The 22253-nt window shown below is 39.8% G+C and overlaps 1 protein-coding gene across 1 annotated transcript; it reads right to left on the bottom strand.

Moving 5' to 3' along the window:
* Positions 1-10937: 10937 nt before the first annotated feature.
* mogs (mannosyl-oligosaccharide glucosidase) lies at positions 10938-20715 on the bottom strand. The gene is made up of 5 exons (XM_049572251.1): positions 20641-20715; positions 16540-16903; positions 15135-15358; positions 14784-14977; positions 10938-13554 (listed from the first exon to the last, which is right to left on the bottom strand). The coding sequence occupies exons 2-5, from the start codon at positions 16886-16888 to the stop codon at positions 11787-11789; spliced, it is 2535 nt and encodes an 844-aa protein (XP_049428208.1). The 5' UTR covers positions 16889-16903; positions 20641-20715; the 3' UTR covers positions 10938-11786.
* Positions 20716-22253: the final 1538 nt, after the last annotated feature.

Below are 22253 nucleotides of genomic sequence, written 5' to 3'. Positions count from 1 at the left end.
CTTTCACAAATTCTCTCTCTCTTGTGGTCGCTGGAAATTGTGGTCGCTTACACCATGAGGGCGAATAACTGCAAAGCCCAGTCTAAACGAACCCTTGGCCTTTAAAAGCATTGAAGGGAGTCGATAACACCCCTGAGGTGTTCAGTGGTTGAACCCAACTGTTCACATGACATTTCAACCCCCAAAGCATTTTTTTTTCTGTTTCGCATCTGTTGCTGGGTGCACTCCGTGGTCACACTTCCTATTACAAAAAGTCGATACTCTTTCATAGGACGTTGCAGTCTGCTGCAGACCTCTGGCACTAGTTGGAGGTTCAGGACCATGGATAGCGACGCTGCAGCAGCATTCAGCCATGTAATCACACATGAACCAGCAGCACAAACACACTCTTTACTTTTCACTTTACTCTCAGTGGCTCCTGTCGTTCTGCATTCATGTGAATGTGCATTAAATCAACCCAATCAGACTATTACACTGCTATCACAATGATTTTTGCATTAAACCCATGTTAACATGTGCAATATGCAACGGCATTACAAAATCAGAGCATTTATCGGGTGATTTTAGTCTTTTTGACTAAACCAGGATGTTTGTGTCCTTTATTATAAACATGCAAACCTCACACAGCTAAAAAAAAAAATCACTATTTTAATGAATTATTTCCATATTCCCCCTTTTTTTGCTATTTTATGCTGTGCTTAAAGGTCCAGCATGTAGAATTCAGGGATATATATTTTGGCAGAAATGGAATATAATATAATAGGTATGTTTCTTTCTAGTCTATAATCACCTGAAAATAAGAATTATTGGGTTTTTGTGACCTTAGAATGAGCCGTTTATATTAACATAGGGAGTGGATCCTCGTCCACGGAGTCCGCCCTGTTGTACTGCCATGTTCTACAGTAGCCCAGAATGGACAAACCAAACAGTGGCTTTAGATATGGCCATTTGTGTTTTCACATTTCTGCATCAGCCACTGTAATTAGCAGCCGCTACCCAACGGACAGCATTTTTTTTTTTTTAACTTTTTGTTTGTTTGTTTTTTTACATGAAACTGCTTTATTCAGTGTCTTTACCGGTTTAAATAGCAGGTCCATTTGTTTATGAGAGGTGGAGACCTCTGTGGAGTATTCGGCTCCCAGTAAAAAAAAAACTGAATACCTAGATCTTAAGCTATAAGAGAAAAAAGGGCACACATAATCAGGTGGTGGGCGAGCACCCAATATGCGACAAGCCAAACATAATCTGAGAGACACTGATTTGTGGTGGAAACTGCTTTATTCAGCATTTTTACCAGTTTTAATTGGCCACACCGTAGTTAGCACCCCCTTAGCAATGAACGAAACAGCGTCAGAAAAACACTGATTTTTCACATGAAACTGTTTTATTAAGTGTTTTTACCAATTGAAATAATTATGTTGGTTTGTTTTGTAGAGGAGGAGACCTCTGCGGATAATGTGGCTACAGATAAAAACCTCCTAAATGCATCTGGATCTTAAGTTATCAGAGAAAAAAGATGAGCACACATTAGCAGGTGCTGGGCTAGCAGCCTGTCTATGACGAGCCAAACAGCATAGGAGAAACACTGATTTGTACCATGTGCTTTATTCAGTGTTTTCACCGGTTGAAATCCCCCGTTCCATTTGTTTAGGAAAGGAGGAGACCTCTGAATAATTCGGCTCCGGGTGAAAAAGTACTAAACAATAAATAGTGAATGAATTCTAACTGGGAGAAGTTTCAGCTGGCTGCAATCTGCAATCCACACCAATAGATGCCACTATATCCCCCTAAATCTTACACACTGTTCCTTTAAATTCTACCCAATTTCCGTGGGCAATATTTACTCCACTACATATACATATCTGACTTCTTTAGTTAATAGATACTTTTTAGATTAAGATTTTATAAACAAAACATATGTTGAGCCTGTAAAATATGAAAACCCAGGAACCTGTATATAATGTTATTAAAACTAGCTCCATCTTGATGAAATACAACAATATAATACTGCTTAGATGTTAATTTATGAAAATCATAATCTAATAACATAACAGGAGCCTTTTTGTTGCTTTACTTTTGATACTTTGAGTACAATGTGTTGCTAAATACTTCTGTATTTTTTCTTAAGTAGCATTTTGAATGCAGGATTTTACTTGAGATGGAGTGTGTTTGTTGTGATGGTGTTGCTGCTTTCATTTGAGTTAATTATCTCAATGCTTTATCCACCTCAAGAGGTCACAAGGTTGTCAAGGTAAGACATTTTCAAGAGCATATGCGTGTATAAATATAAGGCATTTTAGACTTTATTGAAAGCAACCTGTGATAGGAGGTCAAGAGTGCACACAGCTGTACACAGGCAAGAGTGCGCACAGTGGATAGTAAAGATAAATAGACCAAAGCACTACCGTCACACCAACACAGACAGCATTTTACCAATAACTACAGGTTTTTTTTAACTGTATTAAAAGGGCTCCTGTGAGCTCAGAGTCTGTTTGAATAGTACCCGAGTGAGAGTTGTTATGACCAAGATTAGCTGAAGATAAGAAAGCTTGTCAGCTATATGGAATAATATATTGTGTCTACTGCGGCACGAATGCAAAAAGACTATTAGACATAATACACAGCCTGCTTATACTAGACTACTCAAATTTAATGTTATCTCCTTCGATACTTAGCAGTGGAAAATGTATCAAAGGATCTCTGAGCCGCTGCCCTGTCATCTTTTTAAGGTAGTGTATGATAATAGCATATAAGCTCTTTCATTGCAGCAGTGACATTCTCCTGAACAAATCGTTTTCACCTCAGATGTGCACTCTAATTCTAGGCCCAGAGATGTTTAGCTTTGAGGAACTGCCTCCAAGTAATCCAGAGTCTATTAAAACCAATCTGATCACACAGAGTTCAGATCACGGGATGCTGTTATGATAACTGCAGTGTGGCTCACCTCTCTCCTCCATAAAATGCCACAGCACAGGGACTAAGTAATGGATTTATGTAATGTTAGCACTTACTGACATTATAGCGCAGGGGTAACTCCATACCTGAGAAAGTTAAATGAAAAGCCTTTGTTTTATTCCTTTGCATCTGAGCACTGGGAGACAAAATGCTCCTGTTTCTTAGGGAACGGTGTGGTAGGTAGAGAAAGAATGTGGAGCAATACAAAGTTTCCTCTGTGTTTTAATAAGGATATTGACTTCAAAAGAGGTTCAAAGTACCAGCTAAGGAAAGAAGATGAAACATTGCTTTAATGAAAGGATATTTTGGCACTTCTACTGAATGGATCGTTTCAGTAAAGCACAAGTTGAATGTGTTAATATAGTCCTGACCTAAAATAGGTTCAACTTTTCCTCTTTTTAATTTAGCCAGTGCATTAATTTATCTGTCTACATAATGTAGAAAAATATCTACAATATATGCAAACATATATATGCAAATATACAATTCATAATGCATTTTAAACAAGATCAAGAGTCTCTGAATCTGTGCTTTGAGCTAAATGCTAACATCAGCATGCTAACGTGCTCACTATGACAATGCTAACATGCTGATGGTTTGATGTTTCTACCATGTTCACCATCTTAGTTTAGCATGACGGGAATTAGTTTGGCATACTTGGCCATAAACTAAAGTATGTGGCAAATTTAAATTTTGACCTGATGATGGCGCTAGAGGACAAGCCAGAGAATCACCAAAGTCATTACACCATATCCTGAGGGGAGCTTGAATGTGTGTAGCAAATCCATCCTACAGTTGTTGAGATATTTCACTCAAAAACCACAAACGTCAACCTCATGGTGGCGCTAGAAGAAAAGTCAAAGGATCGCAAAAGTCATTTGGGTCTATCATCTGGAAACCATGAATATCTGTACATAAGTTTGTGCTGAGTTTGTCCCGTAAATGTTGAGATATTTCACAGGATAAATAAAAACTTTGACTTGCTGGTGGCGCTAAAGGATCACCAAGTCAGTGTGCTTCATCCTCTGGGCACCACGAATAAAATTTCACGGCAATCTGTTCAATAGCTGTTAAAATATTTCAGTCTGAGCCAAAGTGTTGGAGCGACAGACTGACATTACCACCACCAGAGCTATTCCTGTTGCCTGGCTAAAAATGCTCCTGAACAGCAACAACACAGCACATTTTTACAAAAGACAAATCCTGTTTTTCAAGGTTCTCTAGTTTAGTCTTTACTTAAAAATATCAATGCCCCCGACACTGACAGACCTTCACTGACTCCGATTTAAACAGTCAAACAGAAGGAATCTCAGTCTCTGCTAATTAAATAGTTGATTACATTACACCACCTTCATTGACTGTGTGTGTGTGTTTGATGGCTGATATTACTTTCATAACTGTAGAGAAAGCTTTGTGCCCCAGGGAAAGGTAAATGCTTTTCTTTATACTGCATATGTAACCCCCTGGCTGTGTTATTTTCAGGTTCACTCCTGGACAAGGTGTGGGAGTTTTGCTTGCAGGTGGGTGCCTGACAGAGTTGAAGAGGCAGTGAGGAGTGACTGCCCTCTGAGAACACCGCCTGCAAGATGAAGGATAGGGTGGACAGTGTTGTCTGTATATCTTTTTATTTTGACTATTATTCCTGAGTGTATATTAGTCTTGTAATAAAAAAGAGCTGCTATGCCGACAACGCTAATCTAACCCAACAATACAGACAGTTGTCTCTTGCTGTGTTGAACTTTCCTGACACATTACCACAAACATATTATAATTAAAGCATACGACATCTACTGCACATCTGGCTATCATGGGAGAGGGGTCCCTACTCAGTTGCTCTTGCTGATGTTTATTCCATTTTTCCCTGCTTAAGAGTTTTTTGGGTGGAGTATTTCTCTATCTGCTGTGAGGGTCCAAGGACAGGTGGTGTCATACGTTGTGAAGCCCTCTGATGCGCATTGTGATTTGTGATATTGGGCTGTACAAGTAAAATTGAATTGAAAAGCATTGCCTTTTTACAAGAGACGACATTCTGCTCCAGACAAAGCTGATGCACGGGTAAGGACAAAATCTACGAGCTGTGGCATGTTGTTGATTTTGCAAAACTGTGCAGTAGTCAAGCTATCGATGCAAACTAAAGGCGTATCAATGTATCGGATTACATCTAATTTGGGTTGTGTCCATGCTGGACTTTCAAGTCCAAATGAGAATGAAATGATGACCTCAAGTCTCAGCCAGATGTGACCAGATGTCGTTCAGTAGCAATGCTGGCAAAATCTCTGTTATCATTATTGTTCTGAAAAGCACATTGCAGTTCTGGTGTAAGCCGAATCAGATAAGTGGAGCACTCTCACCCATTATTGAAAATCAGTAGCCAGTTTCTGTTCATCTATGCATTTGCAAAGGGAGTGCTAAATTTAGTGTACAGTACACCTCCACTGTTTTCTATTTTCTCAGACCCTTTAAACCCAGACTAGCTCCTGTCTCAAGACCACAAGAACTGAAGCATTAGCCGATTCTCACGTCCACATTACTACTCGACAGCATAAAAAAAACCAACCATTTTGTGCTGATAATTCTCACTTCAAAATGAGATATATTTCTCTTGATGTACAGTAGCTCCTCAAAGTCTCAATGCCTTGGCAGTTTGTCAACCAACTATGCAGCCCACACGGTTTGAGAGTAAATAATAGAAGAACCTTATCCATACCAGGAAATCCACTGAGATGCAGAGGCTGCCATTTGCTGTTTGAAATAAAAAAGCACTTCAAACCTGCCATGATCTGGAGAGGTTATACAGGAAATACTGTACTGCATCTACAAGACAAATTCAGAAAAACCTGAGATTTAAAAAAAAAAAAGAAAGAAAGAAACAACAAACTTAGGCTTCAGCTTTGCCTGCATCCACACAGTAATGAAATGCATATAGATCATACAGTACACACATTTAAATTCAGCCTCAAGTGCTGTGTTGTACTTTTGGCTAATGCCTTTTTAAGTTTGTGGATGCAAAGCAGATTTTTTTTTTTTTTTTTTGAGCAATCCTTAGAAAGCCAGGGTTGCACAAGAGCCGGAGAAATCCATCTGCCTCCCCCAAATCACATTCTGACATGTCTCACAGTCAAATCTCCCCCCAAGGCGCTAGATGAGGGAACATCTTCAATCTAAACCTGGATACAATAGGGCCTGTAAGACACCGCAAAAATGGATTGGGAGTGCTAAAACCACAGAAACCTCTGCCGGAAACACGACTTTCTATAAATACAAGATACTCGCCTCAGCTGCCAAGTTCGTTATTTTCTCTCCCTCTCTCTCTCTCTGTCATGTTGGGCTCTGCATAGTTATATATACTACATCATCATTCAAACGCTGGGCAATTGAAAGAAAAATAGCACAAATAAGAAAAATAAAAGCGGCGGAAGCGTGGTTCTTCTTTTGAAGGAACATCTCTCTCCTGCTCTTCCTCTGAGAGTGGGAGTGGGTTAGGGAAGCCCGGTACCAGGCCCCGATGCTGCTGCTGCTGTTGGTGTGGCAGGTTTCCCGTGCGATCCAAAAATACTTTCGCACTCGCCCACTTTGGTCCCCAGCCGCCTGTACTCTTTGGTTCTACAACAGGGATGGGTGAGAATCATATTCAGCTCTCCAATCGTGATTGCGGAATGCCCCAGTGTTTCTTTAACCATGCCCCCAGACTCCTCCACACACATTGCACTCGCATGGCTCCCACCTTGCCCTCTTCTCTGCTAGATCCAAGCTCGCAGCACTCAAATTCTTGGGCCTGATCCAGCTACTGTACCTGCTGTTACCTAACTGCTTGGAGAAATCCGTGAAATAGGACAGTGGATTTTCATATTTTTGCAAATATCTGATTCAAACTAAATAATGCCTTCCAGCCCCGCAGATAGCTGATAGTTTCTTATAACATAGTGTAAAAATGCAAATATCTAGGTTATGTGCTTTATGAGATGCAACACTCCTCTTAGACTGAGGCTCAATAACATCCACTACACAAAATCATTATCACAGAGCATGGAACTAATTGTATGTACTTTTGACCAACAGAAGTTAACGTCTACATATTCTCGTCTCTGACTCATCTGCACCCACACTGATTTCTATTTGTTGCTCTTTCCCCCCTGTCCATTGACACCACAACACGTACGAAAAGATATGAATGTTAATAATCAGAAAGCATTGTTTCCATCACTGCTTTATCGATGCACGCACAGTCATTAGGGGGACATGCAATGCAAACAGATTCAAACAAATAGCTAACAGCAGACATGTGAGGAAACAGATGAAGAATGTTAAGAGCTTGCAGCTAACAAAAGTAACTATGGAAACGGCCAGCTCTACATTGCACTAGCTTCCACAGCTCTCTCCAGAAATAAAAACTGTTGGGCTAAGAGCGAATCAGGTAAAGACAAAAGATCCCGGGTGAACCTATTTATAGTGGGCCTTACATAACATACATAGACCTATGTTGGCTGAGGCAAGTTTGGTGCTCAACAGCGAGCTTCTGGGGGGCAAAGGCAGGGTACAGAGAGCTGGAGATGCTGGATCCTGGAGGGTATTTTACAGAAAGACATAAACAGCAATTAGGCCTGTGTGGATGATGACAGCAACTGAATTAAACAGAGGAAGGATGCCTTGCTGTTTTGATGTCAGGGAGAACAAATGCTGTTACACTGTCCTGGGAGGGCAGTGATGTCAAAGACGGAGTTCCACGAACAACATTGACACGCAGTCAGCATAATAAAAATTAAAACATTAAACAGTTTGCAGCCACGAGGCTTAAGGGATACACAAAGACAGAAAAACGGATAAATGCAAACGTCACAAGGAGCACAAGTTCACAGCCAGTTTGCCCAGAGGCCTTGTTTGTTTGTATGGGAGGCAAAAAAGTTGTGTCAGAGAAACACACACACACTCACATTATACTGTGGCCTCAGGACAGAACATCTGACATCTCCAGTGAGATGATATGAACATATAAGCCCACATACGCGCAGAAAACCTGTGTGAGAGCCACTGTAATGCAGGAGCAGTGATCATAGAAATACAGCCTGCCACCATATCTTAAATCCAAATTGAGCCATTAGCATAATTATCCACTTATACTGCTTTAATTCTAAGTAGCTCTCCATTGTAAGTAAAATGATAGCTAAGCTGTATTCAAAAAGCCTCTTTTCCACTCACAAATGCCTTATTAATTAGCTCCCTCTAGCATAAGTTCCCAGTAATTACATTCAATACAGCAGTCAGTGCTACAAGGGGGGTATTTCCAGCAACTATTAGACAACTTTATAATTGCTCTGCAGATGTATAACGATTTCCATCATAAAAAAATATTCTATTTCAACACCGAGCTGCGGCCATTTGGACACAGCCTTCTCTCCATGTTCCCTGCACTCGCCGGCCAATTCATTGGTAGTAGGCAATCACAAAAATATTCACTATATAGAAGCTCTGATAAGGTTGGGATGATATGCAAATGAATACTCCCTGACTCATCTGTTTATTATGCAGTCACATTAGTTAGCTCTGATGCTGTTTGGCTATTATCCCATCTCACTGTGAAAAAAGGGTCTTGGGTGAGGGGGATGGATTGCGCAGTGAGTGCTTTAGTCACACAGATTGTCCGCACTCTTCAAAGAAATAAATGCATTTTCGACTGTGGTTGCATTGAGGGGATGTGGAATCCATTTCCTCTGACAGAAACAGCGAATGGCAGAGGATATGGCTCATCTTTGTCCAAATCCCTTGATACCGTGCTTTGTGTTAACAGGTCACAGGGTCAAATGATGAGCTTGTGTCTCCCACGACTGAGCCCGAAGGCAATCATTGCACATTGATACATCACACGCTAGTTTTTTGTGATCTAAACACACGATTGAGTCAACAGAACGGTTCAAAATGTTGGAAAAAAATATTGCTAAAAGATGGATTTGAAACCTTTTCCAAGATGCATGCAGGCACTGTGTTTATTTCTGGTGCTGTTAATCTACACTATCTGCCATGAATCATGAATAGAAAAACTGAGGGACATACTGTAGCTTCTTATAATTGTGCTGAAGCTACCGATCTGTGGCTTCACAGTGTATCTGCTGTTCTGCTAACTGATAGAGGCACTATTTTTAGCTATGCAACCTTAATGCACCATGCTAAGCCTTCGACTATACAACTGCACATCTAGCCCATTCAAAGGATTCACAAAAGTGTAGAGGTTGGAAACCCAGTGGTCATGCACACAGACTGAGAGCCCATATCAGTGCTCCCAGTACCTGCGTTTTATATTTGGTGTCAAAGTATTAATAAGAACATTGCCACTGTATGCCCTGGTGTGCGAACGTATGCCAGCACAAGTCAAGGAGTAAAGAGAATTTGCCATCTATGTACTCTCCATGCCTTTTGATTTTAGCTAATTAGGCACCTAGCCCTCACAGCAACTGCGCTCCATGGAAACCATGTAAGAAAGCAGATTGACGTCAGCTAGAGGCCTTCGAATGTGCCATCTGACAAAAGGAAAAGGACAGGGCTGCTGTACTTAAGGTCACAGCGTGCTGCAGCTACTGTCTGCTCTGACTGACAGACGAGTGCTGACATCAGTGCTGAACATATGAGGAGTCATTGACTGCAATCTGCATAAAAAAAGACACTGCAATTTCAATACTTTACATCACATGCAAAACAGGGAGAGTTTGTGTTCATAGCTGGAGCTGGAGGCAGGTGACAATTCTGGCTACTTAGTAATATTGCAAGCAAATCAATCAAATTCCTACTGTTAAAGCTGTATATTTAGTATAAAGGTAGAACACCCTGGCTCTCCACTGTATTATCAAACATTTATTAAATATTACAACTCTTTGATCTTGAGCTTATTCATATTTTTTGGGATAATATGCACCCCTAGGCATTTTTGGAAGTATTTAAAAGATTTGAAAAATACAAGAAAAAGGAGACATGGTGGGATTTTAACAGCAACTTCTCTATTTCAAGACTTCACCTACTATCCAAGACATAAAATGTGCTCACATTTAAAACCTACCTATGCTGGCTGCTGTGCATTTACTGTACATATATGTACTGTAACATGGAGAAACAAGCTGTGATAATTAATTGAATTTTTTTTTTGCAGTGATGGAAATATTCAGATTCTTTAAATTAAAGCAGCAAATTTAAAATACTATTTCAGTATAATGTTTAATCTGTTATTAGATTATTATCATTGAGGCATTAATGTGGTCATTAAATGTGGATCTTATTTCAACTACTTTACATACTGCTGGGTAATCTGTAATGATGCACCACAGATTAGTTGGTTTATATTTTGTACTAATAATATAAACATTAAAAGTCACTAGCAATTAAAGCTGTTAAATCAATGCAATAATGTAAAAAGTGCATTATTTTCCTCTGAGATGCAGTGAAGCTGAAGTATAAAGTAGCATAAAAAGGAAGTACTCAAGTACAAGTGCCTCGAAATTGTGCTTAGTATTTGAGTGAAATGTACTTAGTTACATTCCACCACCGTTTTTGTTTATTTTTGTGTTGTTCACAGCCGTCTTTCTTAGCGAGTAAGTTGTAATATTGAATTTTAAATTAAATGCAATTCTAGTCTAGCTGTAACACATTAGGTTAATTAAGGACAAGGATTTTTCAGTTGTGTTTGCAAAGAAAGATTCTTTCATCCAAAGCAACTCACAAGTACTGATAGAATAATCATTAAATACAAGCGCCCTGTGCGAAGTGTGGAGGAGGAACAAGGTCATTTCCTCATTGCATTTCAAGCAGAGACTGTAGCTATAGGCTTGGATTAAAAAATATACATATATGTGTATATTTATATATATATATATATATATATATATATATATATATATATATATATATATATATATATATATATATATATATATATATAAAAAACACCAATATCATCAAAAAAAGTCCAGTAAGACAAAAAAAAATTATTTAAACCGTTTATTGTTTTTAACAAAACAAAACGTCACAGTCACTGTTGTATTCCCTGCCAGTCGAACCACAGGCTGTATACAAAATATGTCTGCTTTTAAAAGCAGTGATTTTAGAAATGTTGAACAAGACTGTATAGATTTTTTTAAGACTGTGACCAAACAATTAAATATCAAAATGAGCAATCATAAAGACAGAGAACTGAGGACATATGCTGAAAGAGAAATGGCACAAAAACGGAGAATGGCCTTCATTAGGTAAGTAAGAATGCAAAACTTGCTCATTTAAGCACTTATTTTCCCAGATAGAAACAAATCTGAAGAGTTGTTCATATATCACACATACCTTACAGTGTGTAAGCATGAACTCTCCCTCAGAGATGTGGACCAGCAGTTTCCTACATATTAAATACTAAAAATACTGTAATCACGTGTCTTGAATTCCCATATTAAAATGTCGCAATGTGAAGCGATGACGTTGTGTGTGTCTGAAGCTGTGAGGGATATGAGTTTGTTAAGTGTTTCCTGAATGCATCTTAAGTATATGACTGAAGCACTAGACAGTGCTCGGCTCCACATACAGCAAAGACAGGGTAGCTGCACTTATGCTTGTTTGAAATTGCCCTTCAGAGAATACCTGTGTGACACCTGTTATTTTAATTAAAGGTTAAATGTGGAAATGTGATCATAAATGCCTGTTCTTCAGCTGGATCTGGTAATTACAGTTTGTCGAGTTTAATCAACCAGACGAGTCCTATTACTGTATCTTAACACCTAACCGTGTCGTGTGTTTCAATCACATCCAGATGAATGAAGGCCGAAATCTTGTCTATAAAACATGAGGTGAAATCTACAGTATCACTACTGTTCAGCCATCATTAATACTGTCAGGGCTGACCAGCCAGTGAAGGGGTGGCTTCCTTGGCCCCTGCCGGTGCTGTCGTTGTACTGTTCCCAGATATACCCTGTTTCAACATACTGTCTATAAACATTATCGATGATGTTAGTCCTGAGTTCCTCATAAAGAGCAGTTGCCTTCTCTTGGTATGGCCCTTCTGTGTTGCTGTAATGGTGCAGGGCTCTGACTGCCAAGTAGTTGATATTAATCCATACAGGTCCCCTCCAGTAGGGGGCATCGTGTTCTGTGTTTCGTTTCATATACATTGGATCAGACTTGGAGATTGAACGCAGGCCGTAGGGTGTCCACAGCTTATTGGAGTCTCTCATGTCACGGAGGATATGTTCTAGTTTGGGTGAGTCCGGTGTAAGAATTTGCAGTAAGAAAGGGAACAAGCTAACATAACCCAAAGCGTTAACATACTGCAGCTTGGGGGCCCGGCGGACTGAGCGCACGAGGCGTGCCACGGGGAACTGATGACGAGGTTGTCCAGGAGGCACGTACACTTTCTCCTGCTGCAAGGATACAGACTGAGTGTGGTTGCCGAAGTCACTGAAAGCACGAAGTTGATCTGACCAGTGGTGCTCGTTCAGCAGGTTGTTGTCACTGAGCACCCGGTGGGTGAGTTCATAGTCCTGGTGGGGCTCATCTAGAAGCCGGGCGATGCTTGCCATGATGCCTGAGGACAAGGCCATCCAGCAGTGTAAATCCACGTGCCGTTCATCTGCTGATGGGTGTGAGGCCCGAGGGTAGTCATCCAGCCCAGAAGTCAAGGTCTTGGGGTTGAGGAAAAGGTTGGTGTCTTTGTCACGCCCACGCCAGCGGTAAGAGTTTGGCAGGGGCCCTGTCTGTGTGGTGTTGTACCATTCAAACCAGGTTTTCAGTCTAGGGAAGAGTCGTCGGAGGAAAGGCAAGGTTGGCTGAGATGCTGGGTTCTCTGGACTTGAAGTGAGTTGTTCAATAAGTTCCTGAAGAGCTAAGAAGAGGGTAGGTGGGTTGGCATTCTCGTTACGCTGAACTACAAACTCGGCTGGGACTTTACTGCGAGCCTCGTCTCCCAGGATCTGTTCCCGGGGAATCCAGCCCTCCACATTCATCAGGTCTATCCAGTGGGCAATGGCCTCCCTTGTCACCTGGGGATCCCACTTGCTCAGCAGCAGCTGGTGAAATCCCTCATCCCAAAGGAACCCTCTGGGGAAGAAAGAGCGTGATGGGACGGCAGTGAATAAAGCTCCTTCAGGGTACAGGAGTGGGTATTCATTGTAGACCGACTGCACCACCGACTGTCCATAGAAGTAGCCCATTCCACCCAACATGTTGCTGAGAGCTGCCTGGCCAAATTTAATTTGTGCCTTGGTAAAACCTTTGCTCTCGAGCCCAAAAGTCTTCTCAAACTTTGAGTCAAACTCAGCTTTCCTCTTCTCGAGCTCCTGAGTCATGATCGAGCCCACGAGTTGGTTGGGACGGTTGTGGAAGCTCCCGGACTCGAACAGAACTTCGATCTGGAACGGCATCTGGACGGTCACCTGGTGAACCACGAAGTCACTCTCTTTCCTCGTGTCGGCGGGTTTCTGTTGGTTTTGGTGGTGGGGGGGCTTGTAGGTGTCTACAGCTATGTAATGCCTCTTCTCACCAGAGGGAGGGCTGTAGACAAACCTGCGATTCAGACTTTGCTTCACAATGTCAGTGAGCTTCTCCAAGCCGGGAGAGACGGTCTGAAGAAAGTTGTAGCTGAAAAGACAAGAATTGTATTGTTAACGGCCTCGTGTTTTCAAACGTGAGCTCAAACTACTTCATAGTTAGTCACTAACACACGAGTGATCTCAACTGCACTAGCTACGTTTGTGAAGGCTTAGTACTCCGTGTCATAACCTGTGTGTCCTGAGGGTCTCACATTGTACTGGTGAGTCAGAGGTTAAGTGACCATTCACAGTAACATCAAACGTTAAGCTCCCACTTACACCTCATCACCCATCTTCCTACAATAAATTATAATTCAAACAATTCTTATCATTTCTATCAGTGCATACTGTACCTTTTTAATTTTTGCTATGCTGGTCTTCTTTGGCCCTCATGAAAGTGTGAAATATTGGTGCTCCCTGTGGGTGTTGCTAGCAGAGAGTCCTGATCCACTCAGTGCAAAAAAATACTGAGACGACAGTTCTTTCTGAAGGTGGATAAACACCTTCTCTAATTAAACGACAGCTGTGCTGTTGCAGAAAAAGGCAGGAAAGGGGTCTGCTTTTCTTTGGCTTTTCAAATGTTACATATATCCTGTTATAATTAACGTCAGAACGCTCAGGAAACTTTCAGAATTAAGAAATTCCTCCAGTGTGTTTTTGGATTAACAAATTGATGAAACAAAGGCTGAAAGTCCTGCTTTTGCTGCCATCTAGTGGCTGTATTTCTTTTTTAACCATAGTAGTAATGAAGGGTCATACTGCAGTACAATATGACATTTCTACTGAGCATCATCAAAAGACCGTACAATTGATGCTGGGAGTCTGGAGAGCTCAAACAGATGTCCAGATTCCAAGGTCACTCGAATAATGCTTTTCTTCTACATAAGATTCAGTGACTCATCAGACTTTACATCACCACATGCGTTTTTTAATGCGTGGATCTTTTATTCATATGCAGTTTAAACTGTTGACTATTCAGCACTGCTATATGACAACGTCATCTCACCTTTCTATGGAGATTTATCGACACATTCCTCCCCTCACTGACTGATAATTGAACTACTTGGATAGACAGCGAAACAGAACTATATTCTGTTCACTTAAAAGAACATTTAGTTGACCAAATGTTGCAGGTAATTCCTCAATGTCAATTTTCTATGGTGCATGTTAATACCACTAAAACAGTTCTGGCAGTCATTCTACATTATGTTCTTTATAGCTGTCTGATCCGAGATCACTCTTAAAACTGACCATTCCCTCCTGTATTAATGCATTTACCTTGCATATTTAGCACTGGACAATTCGCCGGTGACTGGCTTTCGAAAGGTGATCTTAAAGTTGCCGAGCTCATCTGAGAAACCAGTGATGGATGCCAGGCGGTTTCTATCTTCGATGTGGGCCTCCAGTGAGCCCTGGGTGTCTGCTGCAGCGTATAACATCAGGGAGATGACTGGCGCTTGGGGGGCCGAGCTCTGTTGGGTAAAGACAAGAAAAGAATACAGTTATAAAAACTTAAAACAGGAATCATTAAACACAAGTGATATATGTATCTGCTTGGTAAACTTCAAATAAATGGTAAAATATATTTGGATAAAGTGGGAATATCAAGAATAAACAGTCAGTACTCACATGCTGTTTAGCGGTGATCCTCCAGGTCCAGTCTCCTCCGTGATCCCCTCCCATCCTCTTGACAAACTCTGTGGTTAGCGTGAAATCATTGTCTCGGATTTCCTGCACGCCAAAGGTGATCCCATCATGCATCAGCCAGCCGTAGCCGTGCAAACGATCCCCTTGCTCACATGTATGCCTCAGGTTTATATCCATGTCCGTAAACTGACGCATCCACATCATGCCTGTTGAGATATGACAATAAAAGTAAATACATTTGGTTGTACAGCAGAGACAGTGCACAAATATATCATTTGGAAAATAACTAGTCACCAGTTTCACATAAAAGGTAAGTCCCAAAACTCACTGGCTACATGCGCAACGTTACCCGCCAACTGGGTTTTGAGAACAGCAGTGCTTAATTAACTGTTGTTACTCAATATTGGAAAATGTAGTGCACTTTGTGCTGTCAACTAATAAACAATATTGGTCGTCCAAATTGGCTGACAGGGTAAACAGTCCTAGGAACTGTGGCCAGAATTTACTTGAATTTGACAAGTGCCTGGGCTTGTTTCCCACCATTTCCCTGATCGAGTGCAATTAAACATTGAGGATTTGATTAATGCAACGAGGCAAATATTTTGTGAAAGCAAACAATTAAATATTAAAGGGAAAAGCCACCCTAAAACAGATTCTAATGACTCGAGACATGAATTTAGTGTGGTTTTGACAGTAAAGAGGGCATCTAAAAAACAGACAACCGTCTATGTATGTACACCTTTGTCACTGTTATGTTTTCATCATACTAACATAATGATAGTATGATACCCTTAACATCCATTTTCCCCTTTAATTTCTCCTCAAGTAGCTTCTTGATTGGAAAAACTTCGTATATCACAGTATGACAGCATATTTTATATGTTGTATCACATTGTTCCAGTTCATTAAAGCGATATGATGCATACACTGAGTGAAATATTCAAACTACAGACATTGTGTTTTTTAAAGCTGCACCATTCCATAAAGTGAAAATGCTGGAGATTTATTATGCTTAATTTTATACACATTTCCAAAAAAATTAGCCTGTATGTATTTAGTATCTTTAGAAACTGTAGGATCTCCGCTAGAATTTAAAAAAAGGTCAGTGTATTGCACAGAATCAGTGGGATTTAAGAGGTTCAAAATATTTTAATCTTTTAAACTCATTAGTGTTAATCTGAGTGAACAATGCTTCTAAACTTGCTTTGTCACTATAGCTAACAAATCCAAAATATGAATACAATCTATCATATACTGTCTACTGTCATATTTGGCCCTTAAGAAAGAGAATGAATGAATCTGATCTGTAACTCAGTTCATGAGAAAGTTACTATCTACCAAAAATATACTCAGTAGCTCCAGCTTGACTCTGAATGTGTCACCCTACCTGTCACCATCGACCTGGGACTCCTGGTTTTCATGCCAAAGTAGACCTGAGGCCTGTACGAGCCCCAGAACCTCTCAGAGGAAACCTTGGCACTGCTGCTATTGGCATCCAGGACAGGAGGTGACGGGTGCAGGGTCACCACCCGTTTGGCCAGGCTGGAGCGCATGTAGAGGGCATAAAAGAACCAGATCAAGCTGAATATGCAGAGGCCAATGGAGATGTTGATGAAGACTTTGCCAATGTCGACCTTCTTTTTCTTCTCTTTGCGGTGGAATGCAGGGGGCTTCTCGTCTTTCCTTGGAAGGGGAGCAGCTTCACCGGTCACCACCCTCTTCCTCTGCCTGCCCATCCTGCCCTGCTGAAGCTGGAGGTGACAGAGAGGAAGATATTTTGATATAATGCGCTTATTCTGTGTGAAGCAATGTGAAGGGAAACTGAAACGTATCTGAAGGCCTGTTCAAAACGGTGCCTTTTTATACTGTTTCATAAATGTGCTCTGGTTCTGTGCATGTATCTAAATATAAAACACAAATATACAAAAAGTGTACACCAACATAAAGCCACAACTCATCTAAATCTTGTAACTACAGTACAGGATTCAATAATTATTTCACTTTAAATATCCGAGAAGTGTGCAGTAACATTAGCGGAATTCAGTTTAGGTACTGAACTGAACTGCAAACTTTAGGTAACCTTTCAAAAAAAACATTTTGATCAGATGTTTTTAATTTGTTTTTATTATATATATTTGTCACTTGCTCAGTCGAAATTTACGCTTTGTCGCCAGATTATTAGGTATACCTAACTAAAACTATTGCAACTAATGCAAAGGACCACCAAAAAAAATCAATTTAAATTAACCTTATGATTGTTTTTTGTTTAAATTATTTAGCGAAGCATTCATTTATCTTTTCTGGAGGCTGAGAGCTGGGTTTTTTCAGTCTACAAACAAACATATTAGACTACCAGGTGGATCAGATATCAGAAACACCAAAATATGAACTACAGCCTCCAAATTGACCACAAATCCAAACTGACATTACAGCCTCCATAAATGTAGGTTTCATTGCAGGGCAGCTGTATTCAAATCAAATCAAATCAACTTTATTTATATGGCACTTTTCATACAACAGTAACACAAAGTGCTTCACAGAGGTTAAAAACAACAAAGATCCAAAACAGAAAACAAAAAGAAAAGAGAAAACCCAACCCTCCCACCCCACATAGAGATACGTAAATATACATATACGCGCGCGCGCACACACACACACACACACACACACACACAAGCTATCACTAAAGAGACATGGCCGAGCACCGAGACCCGAGGCATGGAAAAAGCCACCTCTGTGGGCCGTCCACACTGAGAGGGCCCATGGTCCACGGCCACAGGGAGTGCCGCCATAGAGACACCCCGACCCGGGCAGACATGAGGCCCCACACCGAGGTGCAGTGCCCTACAGCCACCCAGGTCAGAGGTCAGGAGAACAACTCTCAGTGTGGTAGGCCCCCATGAGGAAACACTGGAGCTAAAAGCTGAGGGACTAAAACAGTAAGATATGATAAAAGGTATAAAAAGAACCAAATAAACATAAAGCTATTTAGCTCATAAAATTGAGTTAGTAGCTAGGTAAGAATGATCGAAAACAGAGACATAAAATGCATCAAAACTAAAACCTATAGGCTAACAAAAATAAGAAAAGATAATGGTTAAATGAGATAAGAACGTAAAAAGAGGAAGGGTAAGAATATAAAAAATAAATAAAAAATAGATAATAGATGGATAAATCGATAAATTGGTAGACTGCATTAGTTTTAGCTAGGTAGTATGTACTTAACAAACTGGTAATTGAGATTACATCGTCCATTATGTTCCTCCTATTTCAGATTATATATAAACAACTCCTAATCAGACTAAAGTCTAAGGACAGACAAAAAACCCTTTTAGGTAAATTTGTGATTTGTGCTTTTGGCCTATAAAAAGAAAAAAATATGTACATCAATAAAACTGACTTGAAACTGACATGACGCTCTAGTGTGCTGGCTTGGTTGACTCTTCCTCTATAAATAAGATCTTGAGCTCAATGAGACTACCTGATTAAATCAAAATTCATTAGTACACAAAATTCTAGCTAATTTGCAAGCAAAGACAAAGTGGGACCAGGGTGCAGGCCACACAGCTCTAACAAAAAGGCAGAGATCCACCAAACACCAGGCATATAGGCATCGTATGTTTTACACCTTTTCTGTTTCCACTGTAAAGTAGTTGCACACAGTCTCCAGTATACTTAGGTGCACTAAGCTACAACTAATGCATTATGATAAAACATTTCTGCAGTAAATCCTACCTTCATTAAGGTTATAATGTTTAGAGAGACGTTGTTTCAACTTAATGGTCATTTTGGAGGATGTAGCTTATGTGGTGCTATTCAAGTGCGTTGCGATGTATTGAGAGTACATTTCAATATTTTGTCCACTATCACTGACATAATCTGAGTGGAAAGAATATGTAAGAAACACCTCCCAGTATAACTGAATCAAGCACGAGGTACAATTTATTTCGTATTGGTGCATTAGATAGGATTTGTTACAGTGGCCGAAAAAGTACTCTGATCTTAAGTGGCAATATTACAATATGTAGATACTATATTACAAGTGAAAGTGCTGCATTCAATATCTCACTCTAATAAAAGCACATAAGAATTAGCGTCAAGATATGCTTAAAGTACCAAAAGTAAAAGTAGAACTCACTATGCAAAAGGGCCCATTTGAGAACAACATATGAATGAATGAAGGATTGATTTTATTACTGTGTCATGCAAATAGTTACACCCAGCTCGCATGGGCTTACAAGGCACCATAAAACCAAAACAAGCCAGGACCTTAGTCCAAAGTACGTATTTTCAGACATCATTAGGAAGAATGGGAAATGGAGCTAAGACACAAAAGCATACTCTACTACTCTACTCTACCGAGTTCATGATCACTCACAAAGACATTTACAGTGTAGCGCTGAGAAATCAAAATAAGTATAATTAAACAATCTATCCTGCCTTGTTACAAAATTGGCAATCTTAAACACATCACAGTTAAACAACTATACTATCTTTTGGTAATCCAAGCACCAGAAAATGTCAGGGTTTAGAGAGGCCATGTCATGAAACATCAGCTCTCTCAAGTCATCATAGTTTGTACAGTATAAAAGAAAATGAAACTCACTTTCCACCTCAGCCAAATATATATTACTGGTTTATTATTACTGATGCATTAATGTCTACATTACTTAAATGTAGCAGCCGGTGATGGTGGGGCTTATTCTGACTACTTCCTGTACTGCTGGGTAGCTCAATCCTTCATAATACATCATAATTTATCACCTAAACGATTTCATATTTTTTATTCAACATATATCTGGACAGTAACTAGTTACTAATGTTGTCCAATAAATGTTGTGTGGTAAATGGTACAATGTTTGCTCCCAAACTGTATTAGGGTACAAGTATAAAGTGCAATAAAATGGAAGTACTCAAGTTAAGTAACTGTTACAGGCACATCCAAAATCTTAGGTACAGTTAGTTTCATCTAACCACTGATGCAAACCTTACGTACATAGACACACAAAGGAGAGTAGTTTTCGTCAACCCAAGCAGCGGAAAACACAAACATGGCCGCAATTATAACATCACAGACAAATTAAAAAGCTTATTCATGATTCCGGTTGTGAGTCTTGAAGTAGCCTCCTGTAACACTCGTTAAGTTTACGTCATCTCTGGCTAAACGAGCGCACTAGCTAGGTTAACCCTTCAAGGTGTATGAGGGCAGAAATGTGTTATTACGGCACCGAATATTTTACAATTAAACTCAGCTTTTAAGCAAAGTGTCTCCAATCACCGACACCTGTTCTACCAGAGCACATTCAGTATGTAACTCGCCACTCCGCCCCGGCAGGTTGCACGCTACTCGCTAGTTATGCTAACGTCAGTTTTAGCGAAACCGACCGGCTGACGCGATAAAATGTGGCTGTAATTAATTAGTAGCTAATAAAATACGGGGCTAAACTACAGTTCTAGCTTAATGTTCATTGAGCAAATGGCTACCGACCTGTCAAAAATACCACGGTTTCAGCTGCTCATTATCCGTTGCTAGCTTTACTAGCCACTTCCTGGTTAGTAGCCGTTACCACTGACGTGGACTCCGCTGCCTGCGTGTGATGTCATCAGTTACCTTGGCGCGTGCTGAGATTTTTAATAAGACACTGTAGAAATACTCTGATATAATTCAAAGTCCTGCATTTAAAATGTTTCAAAAGTAAAAGTATTAACATCAAACTATATTTATAAGTGCCAAAAATAAAAATATTCATAATGCAGAATGGCTAATTTCAGAATACAGTATTATTGGATTGTAATTATTGAGGTATTAATGTACTCCATCTTTGGAGAACTACATCTAAATTATTTTATATTTTTGTATGTAGCGTTATTACTTTACATGCTTCCTGTTGGCCTGTAATTCCCCCTGGGGACCAATAAAGCCCAACTGATATGATAATGTAATTTATTTATTGATTAGCTATATTTTGTATTGTTGATCTGAATCTGTAAAGTAGCCTGACTAGATAGTAACTTAAACTGTCAGATAAATGTAATATAGTAAAAAGTACAATATTTGCTTCTGAGATGAGCAGAGTACAAGTATCAAGTAGCAGAAAATAAAAATAATTAAGTAAAAGTACCAAAAATGAGTACTTAAGTACAGTACTTGAATAAATGCACCTTAGTTTAGTTTAGTTTAGTTTAGTTTAGTTAATATAAAAATGCCAGAATTGGCCAAAAGGCTATCTTTCATCTGTAGTCCCGTGGCCTAGATGTTACACAAGGCTACCTAGAATACAATAAAGCACAAACAAACAAAACAAAATGACACAAAAAGAAAAAGAAAACAGGGCATTCAGTTTAACAGACATCTTTGAACACATCAACAAGAAATGATTTTTTAGTCACCAGAATGTAATGACCATCAAATATGTGATTCAGTGCTAAAACTTGAGGCACAATTGATGCAATATAAAAGGAAATACAAATTTTAAAAGCACTAGAGGCAGTTGTGACATATTTCCACATAGAACAAAATTACAACACCAGCAGGACATATTATCAGCAGCAGCAGAGTTCAGTGCTTGCTTCTGTGTATTAATCATCAATAGTTTTAATTGATTACTGAAAGACATAAAGTGTTTAGTTCTTTGATATGACTTTGAATCACATCCCACTCCCTCGAACCCCTTACAGACCAGCCTGACTGGCTAAAAGCACTTTTCCTCAATGGGATCATGCAATCTCCTCTCCTATGGAGCCCCTAGTGACACAATTAATGTTTGTTCTGTTAATATAGGCTACAAGTGGTGGTGGAGCTAAGTCATGGGAGACTTAATATATCAAGCACAAGTTAACATATTTTATCATCGTGTCATCACGACTTAAAATCTGATGTTTTTTTAGAATGGGGCAGTGATGTGAGTGCTTTGTTTTTGTCTAGTTTTTTGAGTGCTTGTTTGTGTAATAATTCAAGTGGTTTCAAAGTGCTATGGTTAGCCTGTGACCAACTTGTTATACAGTGAAAATCATAGAGTAGAAACATCTTGACCAGCCTCTGCAGATTTGAAAATCTGCTACTAAATAAAATATACACCGGACAAGTGAAAGACAAAAACA

The sequence above is a fragment of the Epinephelus fuscoguttatus genome, linkage group LG3 (assembly GCF_011397635.1).
Source record: "Epinephelus fuscoguttatus linkage group LG3, E.fuscoguttatus.final_Chr_v1".
Lineage (NCBI taxonomy): Eukaryota > Metazoa > Chordata > Actinopteri > Perciformes > Serranidae > Epinephelus > Epinephelus fuscoguttatus.
This window is presented reverse-complemented; position numbering and strand designations above follow the sequence as displayed.

Excerpts from the sequence above, each read along its gene's own strand:
- mogs (XM_049572251.1), bottom strand. The coding sequence starts at position 16,888 with ATGGGCAGGCAGAGGAAGAGGGTGGTGACCGGTGAAGCTGCTCCCCTT. Across the intron at positions 14,978-15,134 it reads GGATCACCGCTAAACAGCAT|AGCTCGGCCCCCCAAGCGCC; the intron begins GTGAGTACTGAC and ends TTTACCCAACAG. Across the intron at positions 13,555-14,783 it reads TCCAGTGCTAAATATGCAAG|CTACAACTTTCTTCAGACCG; the intron begins GTAAATGCATTA and ends TTGTCTTTTCAG.